This window comes from Dunckerocampus dactyliophorus, chromosome 8 (genome assembly GCF_027744805.1).
Source record: "Dunckerocampus dactyliophorus isolate RoL2022-P2 chromosome 8, RoL_Ddac_1.1, whole genome shotgun sequence".
NCBI classification, from domain to species: domain Eukaryota; kingdom Metazoa; phylum Chordata; class Actinopteri; order Syngnathiformes; family Syngnathidae; genus Dunckerocampus; species Dunckerocampus dactyliophorus.
In genome coordinates this window covers 23338564-23359822 of record NC_072826.1, presented here as the reverse complement: position 1 = coordinate 23359822, position 21259 = coordinate 23338564, and the positions used below count along the sequence as shown (strand labels likewise).

The following is a 21259-nucleotide window of genomic DNA, read 5'->3' as shown; positions in this document are numbered from 1 at the left end:
GAGCTGAACCTGCAAGGCACAAGGACCGATATTATAGTGTGGACTATGGGTGAAGAGAGACTGGTTGCCAATCATTGTGTTGTGGGGCTGGAGATCTCTGAGCTAGAGAAAACTACTTCATGGAACTTCCAGAGGTCTATACACAGAACACCATTCCTGTTTCAAAGGACAGCATTCCCCATCAGCAAGATGTAAAAAAAAAAAAGGGAATATTTCACCATTATTAAGATCCCAGACTTGGATACTGATGTGGGATGAATGCACCAAAGTAAATGGAGCCACGGGGGATTATAAACGGCCAAGGCAATGGACCATTTGCCGTGAAGACCCTGTTGGGATGGGTTATAACCGGACAATTGAGGAGTGGAACCAGTGGTCAGAGAAGCTGTCCAACTGTTTTGGTGAACAGGATTTCCATTGGGCTGCACAGTGGCCTAGTGGTTAGCATGTTGGCCACACAGTCAGGAGATTGGGAAGATCTGGGGTCGATCTGGGCCACTCTCTGTGGAGTTTGCATATTCTCTCTGTGCGTGGGTTTTCTCCGGGTACTTCAGTTTCCTCTTACATTCCAAAAACATACATGTTAGGTTAATTAGCAACTCTAAATTGTATGAATGTGAGTGTGAGTTGTCTATATGTGTGTCCACTGTGTACCCCGCCTTTCGCTCAAAGTCAGCTGGAATAGGCTCAAGGATACCCGCGACCCTAGTGAGGATAAGCGGCATAGAAAATAGATGGATGGATTTCCATTGTCAAACTGAAGGAGTATTATCAAGAATGTAATACAAAGGCACTAGATGAAGAGAGGAAGGGGACCTTGAAAAGCCTCTCAGAGTAGGTGGAGGCTAACCGAGTGTTCAGCAGGAAACCGGAGCAACTTGGCAAGAAGCTACAGGAGCACCTGAATTAACAATGTAAGAAGTATCAGGAAGTGGCTCAGAGATATCAAGGTCTCCAAGCGATCCAGTCCATCAGCCATGAGGAGGACATTGGCAGAAAGGAGCTCAGGGCGGGTGAGAAAAGAGCCATTATGAGAAGATCTACTACACCAACTGTGACATCTGCAGCCCGGGGAGACTGCTGCAGCACATGGATATGATGACCACCTTCCACACCTCCAACCTGCACATGTTGACATCAGATGAAGCCAACGGCATCCTAGACATGGGCTTCATCAACACAGTCAAGGCTATCATGGAGAAGCCTGCCAAATGCTGCTGTTCTCTGCCACACAGACAGAGTCTGTTAAAGACCTGGAACAGGTTAGCTTCAAAGACCCAGAGGACGTATGGATTCATGAGAAGGAGAAATTCAGCACCCCGGTTACCTGGGAGCAGTCTAACGAGGAGGAGGTTCGCCACTTCAAAGCCCAGCTGAGAGAAGCTAAAGCCAATGAAGATGATCTCCAGAGACTTGGACCACCTGAACCGTGTGACTGGACTGTTGGAAAGAACTATCCACAAGATCTTAGTCTTACAAGAAGCCCTTTCAAAAGGAAGAACTATGCATGGGACTATACACCTGTGGGCTCCTTCTATTTTGTTGTTGTGCTGTATATACACTCCTGATTAAAATCTTAAGACCAGTTGAAAAATTGCTAGAATTTGCATTTTGCACATTTGGAGCACATAAAATTGAGTTTTAAGCCCCGGTCACACCGCCCGAACTTTGCTGTAGCATCCCTGGAGCGGTGAAAAAAAATCATCACCGCTCGTAACCGTTCACCACCGTTTAACAGAAGTTGGCCCCCGTTAAGGCAACGACGTATACGCTCGGCCACCGCTGATGGTCCCTCCTACCGCTCCGAAGGTTTTGAGCTGCACAAAATATTGCCAGCGGTGAGGAGCGGGCAATTTTCCGCTACGGCAAAGTTCATCACGGCTCCAACAACGCCCAGTCAAAGTTTGGCGCCGCTAGACGGAAGTTCGTGGACGCTTGGGTCCGCTACGCCAACGCAGAAATCTTGAACGCTGGACCACTGCTGCTTCGCCAGCTTTGCCCGGGCGGTGATTAAACGTTGCACAAACTTAGTTGGAGCGGCTGTAAGCGTTTTACTAGCGGACACGGGATTGCTGGAACGGTGTCAGGCGTTGAAGCAGCGATGAAGCAGCGATCCATTGCGGTGATGAACTTTGGTTTGCCGTTGCTATGGAGGTGTCGGAGGCGGAGTATAATTTTGCTATAAATACAGGGAGCCCATTTGGAATAGCCGTTGAGTGCAGACCTCAGTTATATCGAATTTGCTCAAAGTTACAGTAAAACTGTACTACCATGGATGCTGAGAGACTTGCTATGATTGGTGCACTAGTCCAGCAGCAGAATCAGAACCTCCTCAGATTGCAACAAGCTGTTGACAACATACAACAAGAGTTGTGTGGGTCAGACAGTTGTTGTGACAGTTGTTGTGTTTGCAGAGACACACTAGAGGGCACTGTGGGACTGCGAATGCGGATCCACGAGCCTTCCAGCAAGTCATGAGGATGCCACCAGCCCGCATGCGCAGAACGCTGCTCTATCGACGCTCGCGTCACCGCTAAACCAACGTTCGCTACCGTTAAACCAACACCAAAGCAACGGCGGCTTCAGCGGGGCACCGCTAGGACAATGCCCGTGATTTCTATTTTTTTTTCCCATTTTGTGCGCAGTTACGAGCGGTGATTATTTTTTTCACTGCTCCAGGGGCGCTACAGCAAAGTTCGGGCGGTGTGACCGGGGCTTTAAGTAGAGCGACAATATGCAAAAACAAGAAGGGGGAGTGAGACAAAAAGCATTTGAAAAAGTAATTTATTGAAAACAACAATTAAACTGAAATAGGCTGTATATCTGCTGATCAAAAGTTTAAGACCACTGGCTATAAAAGCCAAAATCTGCTCAAAATTGTCATTTTCTGTCAGGCATTTACACTGTCATGCCCTCCTGATGGCCAAAGCTACGAAGCGTGGTTGGATTGTCGAGCTGCATAAGCAAGGCCTCTCGCAGCGTGCCATTGCTGCTGAGGTTGAGCGCAGTAAATCAGTCATTCTACATTTTTTGAAAGATCCTGAGCATTATGGAACAAAACAATCAAGTGGTCGACCCAAAAAAATCACAACTGCGTTGAGCCGGAGGATCAGATGGGCTGTCCATCAAGATACAGGGCGGTCTTTGACCCAAATTAAGGCCCTTACTGGTGCCGACTGCAGCACAATAACCATCAGACAGCATTTGCGGGAATTCAAAGAGCCGTTTAAAAAACTGGCTCATTTGGCTCATTTTTATATTTATTATGTTTTAAGAAGCCAGCCTGGCTTTAACTCGTTTTATCTTGGAAATAATCACTGGGAGGAATGAATTTAGATATCCCACCAATGTGAGTTTGAATTATTCTGAAATATTGATTAGAACCTTATTTGACATGTATGGATTCAATTTAAAGTCTGATCTGGATCCATTGTAAATATTCCACAGGGTCGCGCCATATCAGTGACGTCACTATTTTGAATTACCCTTTGTATAAATTCTGTGTGTAAACCATGACTTGAACACGTATAAGTATAAAAAAAAGCAGGTTACAATGTATTTCTGTGCAAAACAGCTTTTAGTGCAAAGATTTTCACACAAGGATATTGTTCATAATAAAGAACAACAAAACTATTCTCTGACTGACTCTCCGCCTGCTCATTTAGACCGCTCGCTGCTGCTCTCCGAGGCAGAGGGCATTCATGTGCTGCTATTGGTATAACTAATATGCACAGCGCTCTTCCCCATGTAACTGGGGAAAAAAAGAACGGTTCCCAGCTGCGACTCGGTTCCCATTGTTCATGTTAATGAGCTGTTCGAAAGAACTGGTTTGTTCATGAACGTCACAACACTATGGAGAATGGTGTAGATATGGACAACAACAAAGGAATAAGGAAACCTTTTTTTTGTTTGTTTGTTTTTCCAAACAACTAATAGTGCATGTTAAATGCAGGAAGTGAACACATGTATTAACAACTGATATGAAACGGAGAGAGGGTAGGATTAAATATGCTCTGCTTCTTCCTACTCCTTTTCAGACATGTGGAATTATGAATTGTAACATGAAGTATTCCAATGTAACCTGTATGCATGTTCAAAATAAATTAAACCATAACATAGCCAGCATGCTTAAAACAAATCTGGTTATATTTTCCTCACCATAAGGCACAACGGAAATTTTATTTAAAAATACTTATATTATTTGGAGAATTAACTGAATGTATTCACAAAATGCAACATTTATTTCAGTAATCACATTGTTAATACATTTGATAGATTATAGCCTAAATCATCATCATCACTGAATTTTGTGTGTGGGACACACTTTGAGTCTTGCCCACTAGCCTGGTTATTTACAACTACCAGTGTTAAATCAACATTTTTATCACATACTTGTCTGTCTTTGAAAAACTTTACAAATGCGAGAGCTGGTCTTTTGAACCGCCTATTAGCGCAATTCATTGCTCAACAGTGTCCAGTGTTTCTGGATCCTGCTTCCCATCAAACCCGTGCCGGGCGTACTAGTGCATGCAAACTAACCAGTCTCTCTATGTACCATTTTCTGACAAATGCAGCCCAAAACCACAAGACTCACTTTATCTTAGCACTTGACATGTTTGCATGTCTAACAGTTGACATGAATGCGCCTGTTGTTCACCAAGTGTGTGCATTCAAACTTAGTAAAAACCTTTTCCATCAAACACAGAGTTGTTGTATTGCTATTTTTCTTTGCCGTGGTATAGTCTTAATTTTTCCATTTAGATGTCTTGAAAAGGTATTAAACATGTTTAAATTTGTACTTAGACAAAAGCCTGTTTGACTGACAGGTGATGTGAAATTAGAAGATAAAAAGCCTGATGAACAGTGAGGCCTGAATGAGGGATGTGTGGTCTCATACAATCGACTGTTTGACTAGACCAAATCACATCACCAATACACTCAACTTCCATGCTTTTCTTGATGATCAAAGAATCACTTAAGTTCTTACATGAATAGCTATAGCATTGTACTGTCAAAAAAATTAACTATATTTGTTGTCATTGTTATATTCGTCCAAACAAAGGTACCTTTAGTTGTATCGGGCATTAAAATGAACAAGAAACTGAAAAAAACAAGGGTGGTCTACTAATTTTTCCCATGACTGTACATGTTAATGACCTCAGTATGAGAGTTTGTCATTGTTATAACAAGATGACAGAATTAATGGACCAGAAAAACAGCAGTCCTCATCCAAAAATGACAACAAAAGAGAGGATGTAATTTAAGCACCTTGTGTGTATTTTTACTGCACTTTGAAGACTGGATTGAGGAATTATGTAGATCTGCTTAAACATTATACAGCCATCATGTAACATTTTTGTAGTCACGGCATAGAAAACTTGTCAATTTTCTAAATGCGCTTTTTAACATGAGAGCCTTCTAGACGTGAAATAACACCCATATAGTCGCCTTTATATTTGTATCACCTAATAAAAACTGTAGTAGATATAATCAGATAAAATAAGACATATTAGACATAAATAACTTCGATAACAAAGACTCACACGTTAGCAGTTCCTTTTTTTTCTGGACAGCGTACTTCCTGCGGTGGCTATTGTCTCAGCAATGTGTAGTAATAGCGGCTTTAAATGGCTTTACACTCGTATTACAAAATATAGTAGACATAATAAGCATAAATAAGCCATTTAAGACTAAATAAAACTCCTGTTCGTGTGTATCACAGTAAATATGTTTCCTAGTGGACCTTAGTACGAGTGGACAGATGTGTAGGGCAGTGGTCCCCAAGCAAAAAAAAAATTTTCATTATTTCATTTTTTTGTTTTATTTTGAAAAGTTGTCGGATTCTCTCTGTTACATCCATCTCACTTGACGCATGTCCATTGTGCATGTGCTAACTTTATCTCATATGCTGCACAGATAGACTACTACTGTATTTTTACCATTTTTCTTTCACCTCATATTTGGTGTCAAATGCTGATACTATGTGGGAATGCATAAAGGTGAGTTTGATGACTTATTGAGTGCTAATGTGCACATTTGTCTCAAGTTCATTCATGCTAGCGCACTGTCTTTTACCAAACACGTCAAACAGCCATGTAATAATCTCTCTGGAAAAACTTGGCTGGAACTTGAACTGGTGGATGGTGGGTTGGCATTCATTTTGTGCTTTTAATTTGATGTTATTCATGTCTTAGTTTTACACAATACATAATAAATAAGATAAATTTGGTCGCTATAATGTACGAACCCCCTCACCCCCCTGCTGCTTCTGCCTTGTATTAGTATTTTAGTTCATTGAGTTAGTTCATTTAGCCATTCTTATGCTTGAAAATGCTTAATTTAGGTGAAGAATAAATACAATTTGCTTAAACTGTATTTCTTTAGTAATAATAGGGTGCATTCAACAATGAAACCGCGATCATTTATTATTAATTACTTTGTGAAAAACGAAACAGCAATCATTTATTAATTAATAACTTTGTGAAAAAACGTGTGAGTGAGGGCGCAATGTTTGAACCGCGATGCAGCAAAGGACGACTAACTGAAGCATGTCGAGTCAATGGCCAATTATGCAGTTATTGCATTGTTGCATTGTTGAGGCACTGACTATATGGGAGGTTTTTTATGTATACAGGTAATACAGGTTGCTCATTAACAAGAAAAAGAGGAGAATAATTTAGCAATTTTGTTTTCAAAATTGCTAAATTATTATCTTTTACAACAAAGTATCAGAACCTTTCAGCAAAGGTTCTGATACTTTGTTGTAAAGGTCCGTTCACCTCCTGGTGAGCTTGGATATATAATCCTCCATCTTGTCAGTCAAATTCATTCATTCATTCAACAGAGCATAAAAATACTGTGAATGCATTTGACTCTCTGCTCTCCAGCTGGTAATGCTGCTGTAAAAAAAAAAAAAAAAAAAAAATCTGACCTTGACCTTTCCTCTCATTGAAGGGTGGCAGTGACAAGCACCTTCTAGTACACCCCCACCCCTTCAGGATGAGGCAAGCACTGCATTGCCTCCACGTATGACATTTCTATGAATTTGTTGGATTAGCATGAATAATGATGTCACACTTACATTAAGACATTACACAGGCTGAAGAGAGGTAGAGAGGCAGGGCTTGCACATTAAGCCGAAAAGAGATGCTCGTGGCAGCCTTATTTTGGGTTTCCTCCCTGTATTTAAACAGGAAATGTGCAAAATCAGTCATTTTTACTGAAGAAAATGTTAAAAAGCAAAGTAGCTGCCTCCAGTGAAGCAGAGTGACAGCCAGGAAAGGTGTTCACAAAAGATGCCGGAAAAGTCGAACAGAAATGAGATTGACATGTGAGCATTCAGACACGCTGCCATCGATTAGCTTAGCCTGTGACAAGCTGTCGTCAATAGACTCCACGTTGTTCAGACAAAATTTTGATAGTCACGGTAATAAGGGATCAAATGCATCAACTCAATACAGGACGCATACTTTTTTTCTACATACGGGACGATTACGTTTTTTTCAAGGGACGGTTGGCAACCCTGTTGGCTACGTTAGCACGAGCTTCCACTGTCAGTACGACTTTAATACTTATTAAGTTAATATATGATGGAAAGGAGTTTAGTGTGGTAGTGTTAGTGGAATTACAACAGGCAAGCAGTGTGGATTATGTAGACGCAGCTTGGAGAAAGACCTAAAGGCTAAAGGCTACACCGTGACTCCAATTCCATGTGTTCACGGATCATCTTACATTATCATTCACTGGTGGTGAGTAGCTATACATTTTCTACTTTAAATGTGTTTAATAAGCATGTTAGCTTTATTTAGGGCTTGCATGTGTCACTGTAGCCATTTTGAGGCATATCAATTACTTGCGGTTTAGCAATTTCAGTGCCATTCAATTGTATTAGAGAGAAGAAGAGAATATCATTCAGTAACAGAACAGCGCCCACCCAAGGCACCTGCTGATGTGGTGACATCTCCTTCTTTGAGACGCGGTGTTTCTGTTTAGATGCACCACTTCCACCATCGCATGCAAATGTTAGTGACATTCAGAGGTTAGCCATTTATCATCAAGCACTGAGGGAGCACTTAAAATTCTGTTGAATGGGAATGTTCCAGTTGGGCCAAGTCTAATTGGGAATCAGCGCTAATATATGCTCTTCTGTTTTTTTAAATTCAAAGTTAAACAAGAGCACTCAATTGAGCTGCTTAGTGGCTGGTGTACACTACACATGAACCAAATGGAGCAGGGAAGGTGTACATTAGTTCTGCTGTTGCGTTAAATGCTGATCATGTTTTACCGACTGAAACAGAAAAACCTTGACCCTGGAATCGGTTGCATAATGCCAGCTCCCTTCCACAAAGATTCTGTATTTTTGATGTTGCTGGTAGCAAACAACAAGCAAATATTTTTATGCTGCATCTTTTTTCTGCATTTCATCTACAGGGTGCACAGTGCTTTAAGAGGAAGGAAGGAGACAGATACAGTTATTCTTTGTTCTGTGTGCATTCTATGAACAAAGTGTCACAACTCAAAAAGAACCAATATGCATTGTTCAGAGACTGAGTCACCTGATCATCTCAATGGATGCTTTGTGTGGGCATTAGATTCCACCAACTAGTTTGTTAGGCGGCGTTTGATAACGAAGACAGTGTATGAAAACCAAGACATATTTTTGGCAATAACTTTTGTCGTTAACCGGAGTGAATGAAAACTAAGGTATCACTGAATGTCAAGTGAAACAGGACATTGAAACTAAATTAAAAAGACTATTTTTGAGAAATTTATAGAAGCAATAAGAACTGATGCAGTCTGGGCAGAACTAATAAGGCAAGTACAGAGTCTCCTGGAATGCTAGTGGAAACTATGGAGCACCGTATTTTCGTGACCATAAAGCGCACCGTATTAAAAGGCGCAGTCTCAGTTACGGGTGCTATTTCTGTATTTAACACATACATAAGGCACACCGTATTATTGGGCGCAGGCATGGTAGAACATATACTAGCTTAAAACATACGGTAGCATGCATGCACGCTAAAGCATACGTTATGCATGCTCGTGTATGTTTTTAAAAAGGCAGCGGGAGCAAAACTGAGTTCGGTTGTACTTTATTGAAGTATTCAAGAATGTAAACGATGAGTTCGGTTGAACATTATTGAAGTATTTAACAATGTACTCATGTTGTTTTTTGATCAATCCTCATCCGCAAATCCATCAAAGTCCTCCAAAATGAACAACGGGGAAAGTTGTCCATCAAACACGCCAGGTTCCCTCTCGTCATTGTCAGAGTCAGTCTCGTTGCCGTGCAACTCCTCAGAAATGATGCCGGCTTTTGCGAAAGCTCGAACAACAGTGCATCAGACACGTTAGCCCAAGCATCCACAATCCAGTCACAAATTGTGGCGTAACTCCCCGGCGCTGCCTCCCAGTCTTAGTAAAGCTGTTGCCGCTCGCAACTTCACTTTGAACGCCCTGCTTAAACCGATGTCCAGCAGTTGGAGTTCCTTCGTCAAGCCTCCCGGAATGATGGCAAGCTCTGAGTTCATTTGCTGCACTTGGTTTTTCACAGTGGCTGTGGCTGTGAGCGCATGGAATCACAGATCAACAGGGACGGTGACGCGTGCATCGTAAGCGTCTCTCTTTGTAGGTTCCATTTTCGGTGGTCCGGAGCCAAACCGATGTTGTTTTGCACAATGTACATACCGGCACTATATACCTACTGGGGGCGTGCCTTTAGCGTCCTCTTTCACATGCACCCTTCCCCCTATAACGTCCGCATGCTGTCCTCAGTCACGTCCACCTTTCCTCTATATAAGCAGCGTGTCAGCAGGAAATGCTCCCAGTCAGTCAAGCGAAGCGCTCATCAAAGTCACACAACAACATTTACAGAACTCGGAACTCGGTGCACACATAAGGCGCACCGCATTATAAGGCGCCCCGTCCATTTGGCTGAAAATGTAAGACTTTTAAGTGCGCCTAAAGGTCGTGAAAATACGGTATGCACATAATGTAAGACCGTCTTTCATACTGTGCCTGGAACATGTTTACAATACCGCATAAGACTCCACACACAGGCCATTTGTCACAAAACCAACCAACACATGATCAAATATTGTCAGGTGGCCCCTCCCAGCCTGAAGTTTGCTGGTTTGATCCTCTGTCCTTCTATGTCGAAGTCTAGTGAACCCACAGTTGCTGAAGAAGCCAAAAACGAAGAAGCAGAACTTCATCAAAACTGAGGTGGAAATCTTAGCTGGACATCTGGAGGCGAGTAAAAACATCATATTTGGAGGACACAGCAGTGGCCTTATAAACAAGAGGAAGATGAGCGACTCCACTGTCAACAGCGTCAGTGGAAAGGGGCGCACAGCGATAGAATGGAAAAAAAAAAAAGCTTTGGATATCAAGGCGCACATTTTTTGTGAGCATGTTTGTACATTGTACAAGCTTAGCAATTTCTGTTTCATTTAAAGTTGGACGCAATGACTCAAAACGGGGATGAAGTTATGTCGAAAATTCACTGCTGTAATTGCAGCCGGATAGTATAAATAAATAAATAAATATTTCACTTAATGATGACATTAACACCATCAAAATACGAGGTATATTATAATTATTTTATGAGGAACTAATGTGTGTTATTTCAAAGCAAATCAAAAGAAAAGGAAAAGGAAAGAGGAAGTTTACGCGTTTACGTTTATGGCCCTGACACTGTCCACACAAATAAAGGCCGTGCATGGTAAATAAATGTTGCTATTGATGACATACTTGACATCTGCAATGAAAAACTGTCTTAGCTTTTTGAGAAATTGTCAAAAAACATAGCGAGAAAAGGCGCTCTAAGGACATATTTAGCGCTGTGTCTTGTAAACTTACTCCCTACAATTATTTAATTGACAGCCATTGACATTCATATGAATCAAACACATAATATTATCATGATTATAAAATAAAATGAAGAAGTATTCAAGCGCTGCGTTGTGTTTTCCATGTATCTTTGAGTGGGGTTTCTATCCGCTCGTGTGTAATGGTGTTTATGATTCATGGTTATGATGTGTCATGTCATCAGGGTCATGTCAAATAACAACACTTTCCCCAAATGTTTGAAGTCAGCGTGATGTTTTCATGCAATGACGGATCAAACTTTATTGGCTTCTATTGCATGTTTATTTCTGACAAATTATTTCACCTCACCACTTCAAATGTGAGTCTCCTTTTTGCCATGTCTCCAAAAGGTGCGTACGCCAACTACAAAGGTGGCATAGCGGTGCGCACATTCTCACGTCAAGTTGTGTTTTTATAGTTACCATACTTGGCGTGGAAAACGGCGTACGCCCTGTTTTGTGCGTACGCAAGATTTATAAGTAAGGCCCCTGCACGGACTGGAGTGTTTGTTCATTTCAGTTTGTTTAAAGTGAGGATGGAAAATATTTAGCTTATGTTTATTCGGGCAAGCGAGCCTTGATGGTAGCAGCTGGGATGATTGGTAGTTGTGACCATAGGTGTGTAACAGTACGTGCGCCATAATCATGGTTCAGTACATGCCTCGGTTTTAAGGTCATGGTTTGGTTCATTTTGAGTACAGTGTCAACAAACAAAATACAAAACTCAAAACTGCTTAGCTTTTGAGTAAACGGCATTAATGATTTGTAATATTAAACATAAACAACTGCAAACTGCTGAAAGAGACAGTCATCTTTTGCCAGTTTTGCAGCTTCATTCTATCACTGTTTTTCAAAACCATGAATAAATCATACTTTCATGGTTGAATAAGGCCTATTATGTTTTTTTTAAACAAACATATTTAAGCAAATTTTACATATTTTTGCCTAAATGCAGCATTTACATGCATAAATATGGTCACTATGTGTCAGTAATGTTACTGTAATGTTGAGACACACAAGCACCAGATTTGATGGCCGGAGCAACAGGTTTTTATTGCAGGCACATGCAGTCAGCCATGGCATGCCCGACATGATAGAGAGAAAAAAAAGTTCTCCTCCCATTCTGCTTGGAAGTACTTCGTTTTTGGCTTCTGACTTTGTCCTTGTTCTCCACTCTGTTTGAAACACTTTTAAGTTTAGAACAAATTAATTGGAGGCTAACTTGTTAGCTCAGTAGCTTGCTACATGCTATGAGTGGTGGCCATCCCTTCTGTCCCCGAGTGTCCCTTAGTTATGTCTCTTAGTGTAACGGTGACTATAGGGTTGTTATTTCATGTATGCAGGCCTCTAATAATGGTTAAAAAAAATGTTTAGAATGTCATTAATAGGTTTTCTGTGCTATTAAATATTCAGTTTATTAATTTTGAATCCTACTTCACTTATCGTGGTTGTTTCTGGAACCAATTAACCCCAATAAACGAGGGACAACTGTACATGGCGGCTGGCAAAATTATTGGTTCATTTGTATTTATCATGTGATTAATTGATGGACCTATTATTGCGAGACAGTTTTTCTCAGTTTTTAATCTCACAAGATCTTGTGACACGAGATCTGATGACAACCCTATTTAATAGCGTAAAACACCTACATTTACACAACCTGTTGTATTGTAAAACATGTACATTAAATGTGACTAATATAGCATTATTATGATGATGAGATGTCTCTGCTGGTGGTTAGCATGTTGGCCACACAGTCAGGAGATCGGGAAGACCTGGGTTCGAATCTCCTTTGGGCATCTCTGTGTGGAGTCTCTCTGTGCGTGCGTGGGTGGGTTTTCTCCGGGTACTCCGGTTTCCTCCCACATTTCAAAAACATGCATGTTAGGTTAATTGGAGACTCTAAATTGTCCATAGGTATGAATGTGAGTGTGAATGGTTGTTTGTCTATATGTGCCAGTCCAGGGGTTACCCCGCCTCTCCCCCGAAGTCAGCTGTCATAGGCTCCAGATGATGAGATGTCTCTGCTGGAGTTCACCAGTGTGTTTATTTGCATCAAATCTCCAACTTCATGTCTTCAGACCTCATTTTTCCTTTGCGGCCATTCTGCTCTCCCAAACTCTTGGTTCCAACCACAACCACACGCAAAGTCCTCATTTCAATAGACCCGCGTAGATTCATTCTGCACCACTTTTTGCACCTGTTCAAAAATTGTTTAAGCAATCATAATAGGTCACCCGCAACACAACTACTAATAGTAAGTACAATTTTTTACAGTTGAGTATTCCTTATTTGGGATCTTATTAGATGAGGCCCTGAGTTTCAATTCTTGGGGTAAATCAAGTTAGTGTTGAGGAGGCTCATAGTTTGTTCAACCTCCTACCTGGAATACCCCCAGAAGTTACCCAGGGCCCGGTTCTTCAAAACTTGGTTGTTTTAACCACTGGTTAACCCCAAACCAACGGTTAAATTCTTAACCCGCTGTTAGCTGACCGACCGTTAAATATGCATTCTTCAAAACTGGTTAGTCACGTTGTTAATTAACAGCACCATCAAAGTTAACTGTGTGGTTGACGTCACTGGTCAGCGCCAATATATCCCACAATTCCTCATTTTGTTGAAAAAATTGATAGCAAAATAATTAAAGAAATTTAAAAAAGAAATTATACAAAAATATTTTAGTGTAATATATTATTAATAAAAGTGAGCGATATTTAACATAGTTTCCAGCTTTACAGCCAAATGAACCTCGGGCCCTACGCCGGATACCGGAACTACTTAACCAGCCTTCAAAGTAAGAGCCCAGACGCGCTTAACTCAAAAATGTTCAAATTTGGACTCAATTAAATAAAATTTGGTTAAAAATATTTTGCTCAGCACAAGCTGGTATAGTTTGGAAAAATACAGAAAGCCGGCTTGCTGTCAAAGTAAGAGTCTTAGGGTTCAACCTAATATTGGTGCCAAGATGATAATACGTATAATAACTATTTATATACAAACGACACATGAACAATATTTATCAAATGTATTTTTTATTGTTACACAAGTGTACAGAACCCAGCTTTCTATACATTGCAAAGGCAAGACTATGTACACCATCAGACACATTATACTTACAATTCCTGTGGAAAGCTTTAAAAATAATGGGCCTCATTCACGAACATCTTCTTAAAAGTCTTCTTAAGAAGTGTACTTAAGAAGGCGCGGGTTGAAAACTGCGCCACATTCACAACACGTTCTTAGGTAGGGATAATCGTTCGCACCGGTGTTCTTAGGTTGATGAACGCCAACTGCGATGCCCGTGCATGTGAGCCCTAATTTGCATAGGTCACCGCCTATTATTTCCTATATAAGGTAAAAAATGTGCCGTGCGCAACAGGCAGCTAGAGGCGGAGATGGCAAAGCGCAAGGGCAAGACTGAGGAGCAGCTGGACAACAAACAGAAGTAAAACTTCAATTCTACAGAAGTAGAGGTGCTTTTACAAGGAGTGACCGAACACAAGACCACCTTATTTTCACGTGTATCCACCGGTCATCAGGCCATCCAAAAAAGAGTCGGCATGGAGCACCATTGCAGGAAACATAAATGCCGTTTCCACGGAGAAACGCACCACCGCAGAGGTTAAAAAGAACTGTTTTGACTTAAAATAGACTCAAAAAAAAGATTAGACTGCACCGGAGGGATCTGGAGGAAACGGGAGGTGGGCCATCAATCAGAAACCAAACTATTTCGGAAACTCTAGAAAATATTTACACAATCATGATGGAAAAATAAAGTAAAATACATAGTTTGTGTGTGACAATTTATTTTTTCTGTGTTTACATTTGATAAGACGCTGCCTAATTAATACAGCAGCCCCGTGCTCTGGCTCAAGACGTGGCTGGGGGCGCATGTCGTTATCTGGGGGTGCTACGTGCGCAATAGGCACACCACGTTTCATTGCGATGTTATTCAGATGATCCTGCACACCTGCAAGAACAGAGAGGGAAGCCTGAAGCGGGACATCAAATATTCGTCGCTTTCAGCAAATAAATCTAATGGTCCCTTTACATTCTCTCTCTGCGCAGCGCACTTCCAGCCAGCTACTTTTTTTTTTATGAATTGGGATTTAAATATATATTTATCCATGGAGTATATTTTTGTTGTTTTGATGATAAATAATTGTTGTGATATTTTATTTGCACTACATTTTTTGGGATCAGGTTGCAAAATCCATCATGAGGGCGATTGGGCATTGAAAGTGCAAGCTTTGCTTGTGCGTAAGAGTCCTCCTGAGCGTTCGTAGAATTTGTTCTTAGATCTAAGAACTGTGAGTTGAGAATAGGTTTCGTGAATGCCAAAAATCTTCGTAAGAAGGCTTTACGAACACATTTGTGCGTAAGAACGTTTCGTGAATGAGGCCCAATGTCACTATTGCCTCAAAAAGTTCATGAAAATACAACCTTGTGACGCCGATAAAGCCTCAAATAGCTCTATGTACAATTATTCCATCACAATAGTTGTTCTTAAACATGACTAAGATCGAATTTGCAAGCTTAACACGGTTCAGTAAAATAGTTTCCTTTAAAATCAGGCAGTTAAAAGCATGTTTTTTTGTCTTGCAAATATAAATCATTTGTCATGTGGTGAAAATCTGCAATGTACAGTGAAGTGTGAAGTAATGCATAACGCAGACATCAGCAATGCACGTAAGGAGACATGACAGTATGGCATCATGAAGGCAGCTTAACCAGGAAGTTTACTTAACCAGTGGTTAAAACAATAACCCAGTTTTGAACAACCGACCCAGAACATGCATATGCAAAATGTCATCAGCTGCTGTATGTTCACAACATCCCGCACCTTGGGATAGGGTGGGCATGGATTAGTTTATTACACGTCTAGTGTGAGGAAGGGCAGGGTCTTGACCCAGACTGATGTCATTCAGGATTCCTACATGTTGGGCTTTTCTCATGAAGTATACTGATTGTTGGCCACAGTGCCATAAGGGGATTTTTATCCGTGCTGGCTGCAGATGGCACAGAGGTCAAGTCGACTCCTGGGTCACCATGTTGGGGTCACGACTTAATGAAAGCGTAAAGCATTTGACGTATAAGATTGTGGCCTCTGCGCTGTCCAACACCCGGCCACCACAGGAGAAAATGGGGTTAGCAGAGGTTAATTAACTGAAATTTCTTGTTCCCCTCCCAGATATTTTCTTTCCAACTGTGAATGGTTGCTGGCTCTATTGCTAAAAATATAGTGTGTGTTCATGCTAGTGTACGTGTGGTAAGGGGAGTCATAATCATTTTAAGAAAAACGAATAGTAACATAAATATTAATATTTGTCCCTTAAACTGTGGTTGTGCAGTGTTGTATTTTTAAATGAAAAAAATGCTGAATTTGCTAATTTCCTGATCAAATACTAGGCAGAAACATGAGATGAGGCTGCGGTGAGTTGCCTTAGGTCCTGTCCTTACGGGAACGTTCCCGGGGTTTTTTTTTTGGCAGGTTGAAAAAAAAATTGCTTCCACACTGTCCCAGATTAGTAAATAGTTGCATCCAGACGAGAACGGGTCACTGAGTGAAAACGATGTAATACACAAAGCACATCTACATGTGGCGCTGTGAACAGACACGTGACACCCCGTACTATAGAAGAAGAAATGACGCAGGCGCATAAGTCCGTCACTTTGTCTTCTGGTGGCCCTTCTTGCTTGACACCCTGGTGGGTTTGTAAAAATCCAACGCATGTGATTGCGTATGTATCTCTGCTCCACGTGTCGTTTATAGAGGGCCACAAGGTTTTGTCATAGTGCTAATAGCGCCAACTGCAGCACAAACACAGTTTTGAAGTCCGCCTTTGCTGTTGTAGTTTCGAGCTCGGGGCTCCCGTTTGTTCTTCTGGTCACGTGACAGCAACTGAGCGGTGACGTCATTGTTTTTAGCATATTGCTACTTTATACAGAAATGGCGATCCAGCGTTTTCAGATTTTCCCACTCTGGAAGCCGTTTTGAAAAAATACCCTTTCAGGTCACCCAGAACGCCGTTCCCATGTGGATGAGAGTCTGAGACGATAAAATACTTTGCCGTTTTGACCTGTAAACGTTTCCATGTGGATCGCCCCTTAGTCGAGATTTGTGGGTTCGAGCCCCAGCAGGGTGCGGAGCTGACAAGACCATGCGTATCTCATTTGCCTGAAAGCTTCCAGTACAGTAAACCCTTATTGAGGTTAATTGGTTCCAGACCCAACCATGATAAGTGAATTTCCACTAAGTAAGATTTCTACTATAAATGGAATTCGTAGTTAGAGCACTGACAACTTTATAACCTTCTAAATAAGTTTTTTAACATTAGAGCCCATGAAGACATGAAATAACACCCCCTATAGTCACCTTTACACTCCTATTACCCAATACAGTAGACATAAGAAGGGTGACGATGCAGGCAAAGATGACCTTGAATTCTGCATGATATATGAGGTGTGTGCGAAGAGAGCTGATAAGGCCAATTCTTGCACTGAAAAGTCTGTTGCAGTGGGGGCAACGGCTGTGCGGGACTGAACTATGCTGAGAGTTCAAACTGTATACTACATCAGCGTCTTTGAATGTGTCTTTTGAATGCCTTATATTTGTATTCTACTTCATGTAGCCATTTTTATGCTTCAACATGCTTAATTTAGGCAAAAAACGAAACAATATGATTTATTAATTTATATATTTTTGGAAAAATGTGATCGAATGAAGCCATGAAATTGGAAAAATACATACATTTTAAAAGCATGCGTTCCCGGTACTAGGGGCTAGTATTGGGAAACTCAATTACTTTTAAAATCGTCCCTCGTTTATAGCGGTTAATTGGTTCCAGACCCGACTGCGTTAAATGAATTTCCGCCATATAGGATTCAGTGTTAATGAATGGAACATTTTCAGAGTTGGAGCATAGAAAACCTGTTTATGACTTTCTAAATACGGTTTTTAACATTATTAGATCCCAGTACACATGAAATAACACCCTAATAGTTGCTGTTACACTCCTATTATTCATTGGTTACACCACATTTGCTTAACTTCTTTCTTTTCAAATGTATTTCTTCTAAGCTTAAGAAGCCTCACTATGTTTTTGTCATGTCATGTCATTCTGTCTGCTGATGTTTTCCTTGGTTTACCATACCTGTTCCATGTCTGTTACTTAGTACACTAGTGCTTTCTTTCTTCTTCAGAACATTCCAAATGGTTGTACTGACTATGGCCAGTGTTGCAATGCAATGGTTCTGCTTGATTTTCCATCTTTTCTCAGATTCACATTTGCTTGTTTTTCACAGCTCTTGGATTTTCATGTTGTTTTCACCTCTAAATGCAGTCTATCCTACCTATCCTACGCAATATGAAATTAATTATAGGTAAGTCTATCATGCTCCTCATAAATGAAAAGAGAAACCGACTGAAATCCCACATGAGCAAGCACTTGGTGATAGAGGCAAGGAAATACTCCCTCTGGGAAAGAAACTGAGGCTCTGTGGGGTGGCTGTCTGTCTCGACCGGTTGGGTTAAGATAGCAAAAACAGAGTTGAGGGATAGATGCTAGATCGAGTGAGAAAACGGCAGAGTCTTTATCCAAAGAACGGGGTTGGTCTAACTATATGCTCTAGCAAAAAGGTGAGTTATGAGTTTACTTTTAAATAGTGAGAGGGTGTCTGCCTCCCAAACTGAGTCAAGGAGATGTTTCCATAATAGAGGACCCTGATAACTGAAGGCTCTAACTGCCATTCTACTTATAAAAATTCCAGGAGTCGCGAGTACGTGTAAATTGTGGGAGCGTAGTGTTCTACTGGTTTGATCAGGCACTCGAAGCTCTCTAAGATATCCTGGTGCCTGACTGTGTAGTGCTTTACAGGTATATGTAAGACGGAGAATTTTGAACTCAAACTTTCAAACTTTTACATGTAACAGTGCAGTGAGGCTAGTACGGGTGAAATGTGATCCGGTTCTGGTTAAAACTCATGCAGCTGTGTTTTGCACCAACTGAAGGGTCCTGAGAGATTTATTCGGCGGAACTTATTAACAAGGAGTAAAAATGATCCAACCTGGAGGTCACAAAAGCATGAACTCATTTTTCGGTATCTAGTAGTGGCAGGAAATTTCAGAGGTTTTTTTATGTGTCGTAGATGAAAAAATGCTGTTCTTGACAGTTGTTGTATTTGGGAACTAAAGGAAAGATCCTGATCAAAGATGATCCCAAGGTTCTCTCGAGGGGGAGTGCAAGACCGTCGAGGGTGGTTATATTGTTTGCTGGGAACCAAGCCACTTACTTATTGATTGAATAAGTAATGTAATAGGACACACCTGGGCAACAAGTCAAACATGTCAGTCACATGATAGCACAAAGGTGCTATCTTCTAGGTTGTGCATCTGATCCAGATGGAAATACCTGGAAATAAGAGCTGAAATGTTACTCTCTGCTGTTCTATTAATTTCTTGATGTCTCAGAACTCAAATGTTTTCAGGTTACAACAAAAATAAAGGAATTGACCTCACTGTTCCAATACTTCTGGAGGGCACTGCATGTGCATTTTCACTTACGTACGTACAATAAGCATCACAGTCTTTACTACATCACCCATGTACACCTTGTACATGCAAACTCGCATATCATTTATTTTGGAAATGTCGGTTTCTACAAAATGGGCCACGGTTTAAGATGTTCAAAAGCACATAAAAGCACAAAGCTTACTCTCAGCTTTAAGGACCGAGAGAGAGCCATGTAGGCTGTGTTGTTATAATTTTGTCTTTTAGATCTTAGGCTATGATCACACTGCAGAAAAATTGGATTTACTTTATTGCTTTTACAAGTGATCAGATTGCTTTGACCAATCTGCATATGTTGCTATGGTAACAATGAAGGTGTCACGATATGCAATGGTGATGCAGAATATCAACATGTGTGACAAATGGAAGCAGTGCTGGCAATTTGGCGACTGTCGCAAGATCTTCTTGGCAGCTTAACTTAACTTGGTTAGGATAGTGAGCTTCAGTTCTCTGATGGCAAACGTTTCAGAAATGTTCGTTTTCATTTTACATTTGCAGCTCCAGAAACATGATCGCCAAGGTCAGGACGTTCCTTCAAAGTGGAGATCGGAGGAAGAGATGGCAGAAGAAGCCTCCATCTTGAGGAAACAACTTGAGAACCCTTAGACCAAAGTGTCCAAAGTGCGGCTCGGGGCCATTTGCGCTTTGAGCTTATGTTTTATTGGCCTGCAGCACATGCAAAAGAAAACGAAACCTATAAATAAAACAAGTGAAAAAGACATTGTTAGAAAAATGTGTTATAAATGTACTCAGATAGCTACAATTATATTCCTTGTTAGAATCTGTCTTGGTTATCGTACAATATTGCACAGAACAAACTGTTGTAATTTCTCCTTTGGTACATAGAATCTTGTGGTATTAATAAAGATGTGGAGGATACTCCCAGCATTACTTGTTTATTCAGCCATCTTGGATCACACACCCAAGACCACATGTGGCGATACTTAGTGTACGCAATCCGACGGTGCCCAAGGCACATTTATTTGGCAAACTCGAATGAGAATGTTACACAAACTAGTCTGTTTGCCGCATCAACAATAGGTTCGATCCTGACTAAGAAGGAAGGAAGGAAGCTGAACGTGGGAAAAAGGTAAAGGTGTTAACAAAACAGAGATCACAAACGATGGAAGGTGTTGAAACGCTCCTTGCTGTCTTCATAACAAGAGTGTTCAATAAAGGTACGTGATGTTAAATGTTCATTTATCCATTTCATTCCTCATTTATAAACACATTCACATTGTTTTCTGCATGTAAAACTATAAGTTGTTCTCTATAAAATGGAGGTTTTGTTATGTTCTGTGTCTGTCGCCCTGCTGCCGCCTGTCAGCTTCTTGGTTGCAGTGCACGAAGACTCCTGGGCACACCTGCAAGCAATTACCTGCTCGACCTTCTTAAGCACAGCAGCAGCCATGCTTCTTTGCCAGACTGTACCTCCTGACTCACCTGTTCACCGCTTCGCCCGGCTCCTGTACCTTCTACCCTGCTTTCTGGCTCCCGTTGGTTACGCTGCCTGTTCTTACCTTGCCTCGTGCTTCCTGACATAGTTGCAAGTCGCTATTTCCACTAGTCTCCGGATTGTGTTAGCCCGCAGTGTTTTTTGTTCCAGTGTTACTTTTTTCCCTGTCAGCCTTTTGCTGTCAGTGTTTTCTGTTTTGTTACTTATTGACTCTCTTATTTGCGTTGTACTTTTGTTCTCATTAAACATTTTTGTTATCTTTTGGCTGTGTTCCTCTGCATCATGGGTTGGTTTCACCCTGTTTGACAAATGCAAAATCTGAAAATACCCTTTTTTTCAGTATCAGATTCAGATTATCGACGATGT

The 21259-nt window shown here is 41.0% G+C and overlaps 1 protein-coding gene across 8 annotated transcripts in view; it reads left to right on the top strand.

Moving 5' to 3' along the window:
- Positions 1 to 20316, top strand: part of fhit (fragile histidine triad diadenosine triphosphatase) — a 210850-nt gene extending 190534 nt beyond the window's left edge. For all 8 annotated transcript variants that reach the window (XM_054784105.1, XM_054784104.1, XM_054784099.1 and 5 more), the window contains one exon: positions 19936 to 20316. In XM_054784105.1, the coding sequence (XP_054640080.1) occupies positions 19936 to 20043 (108 nt within the window). In that variant the 3' untranslated portion in view covers positions 20044 to 20316. The remainder of the gene's footprint in view (positions 1 to 19935) is intronic.
- Positions 20317 to 21259: the final 943 nt, after the last annotated feature.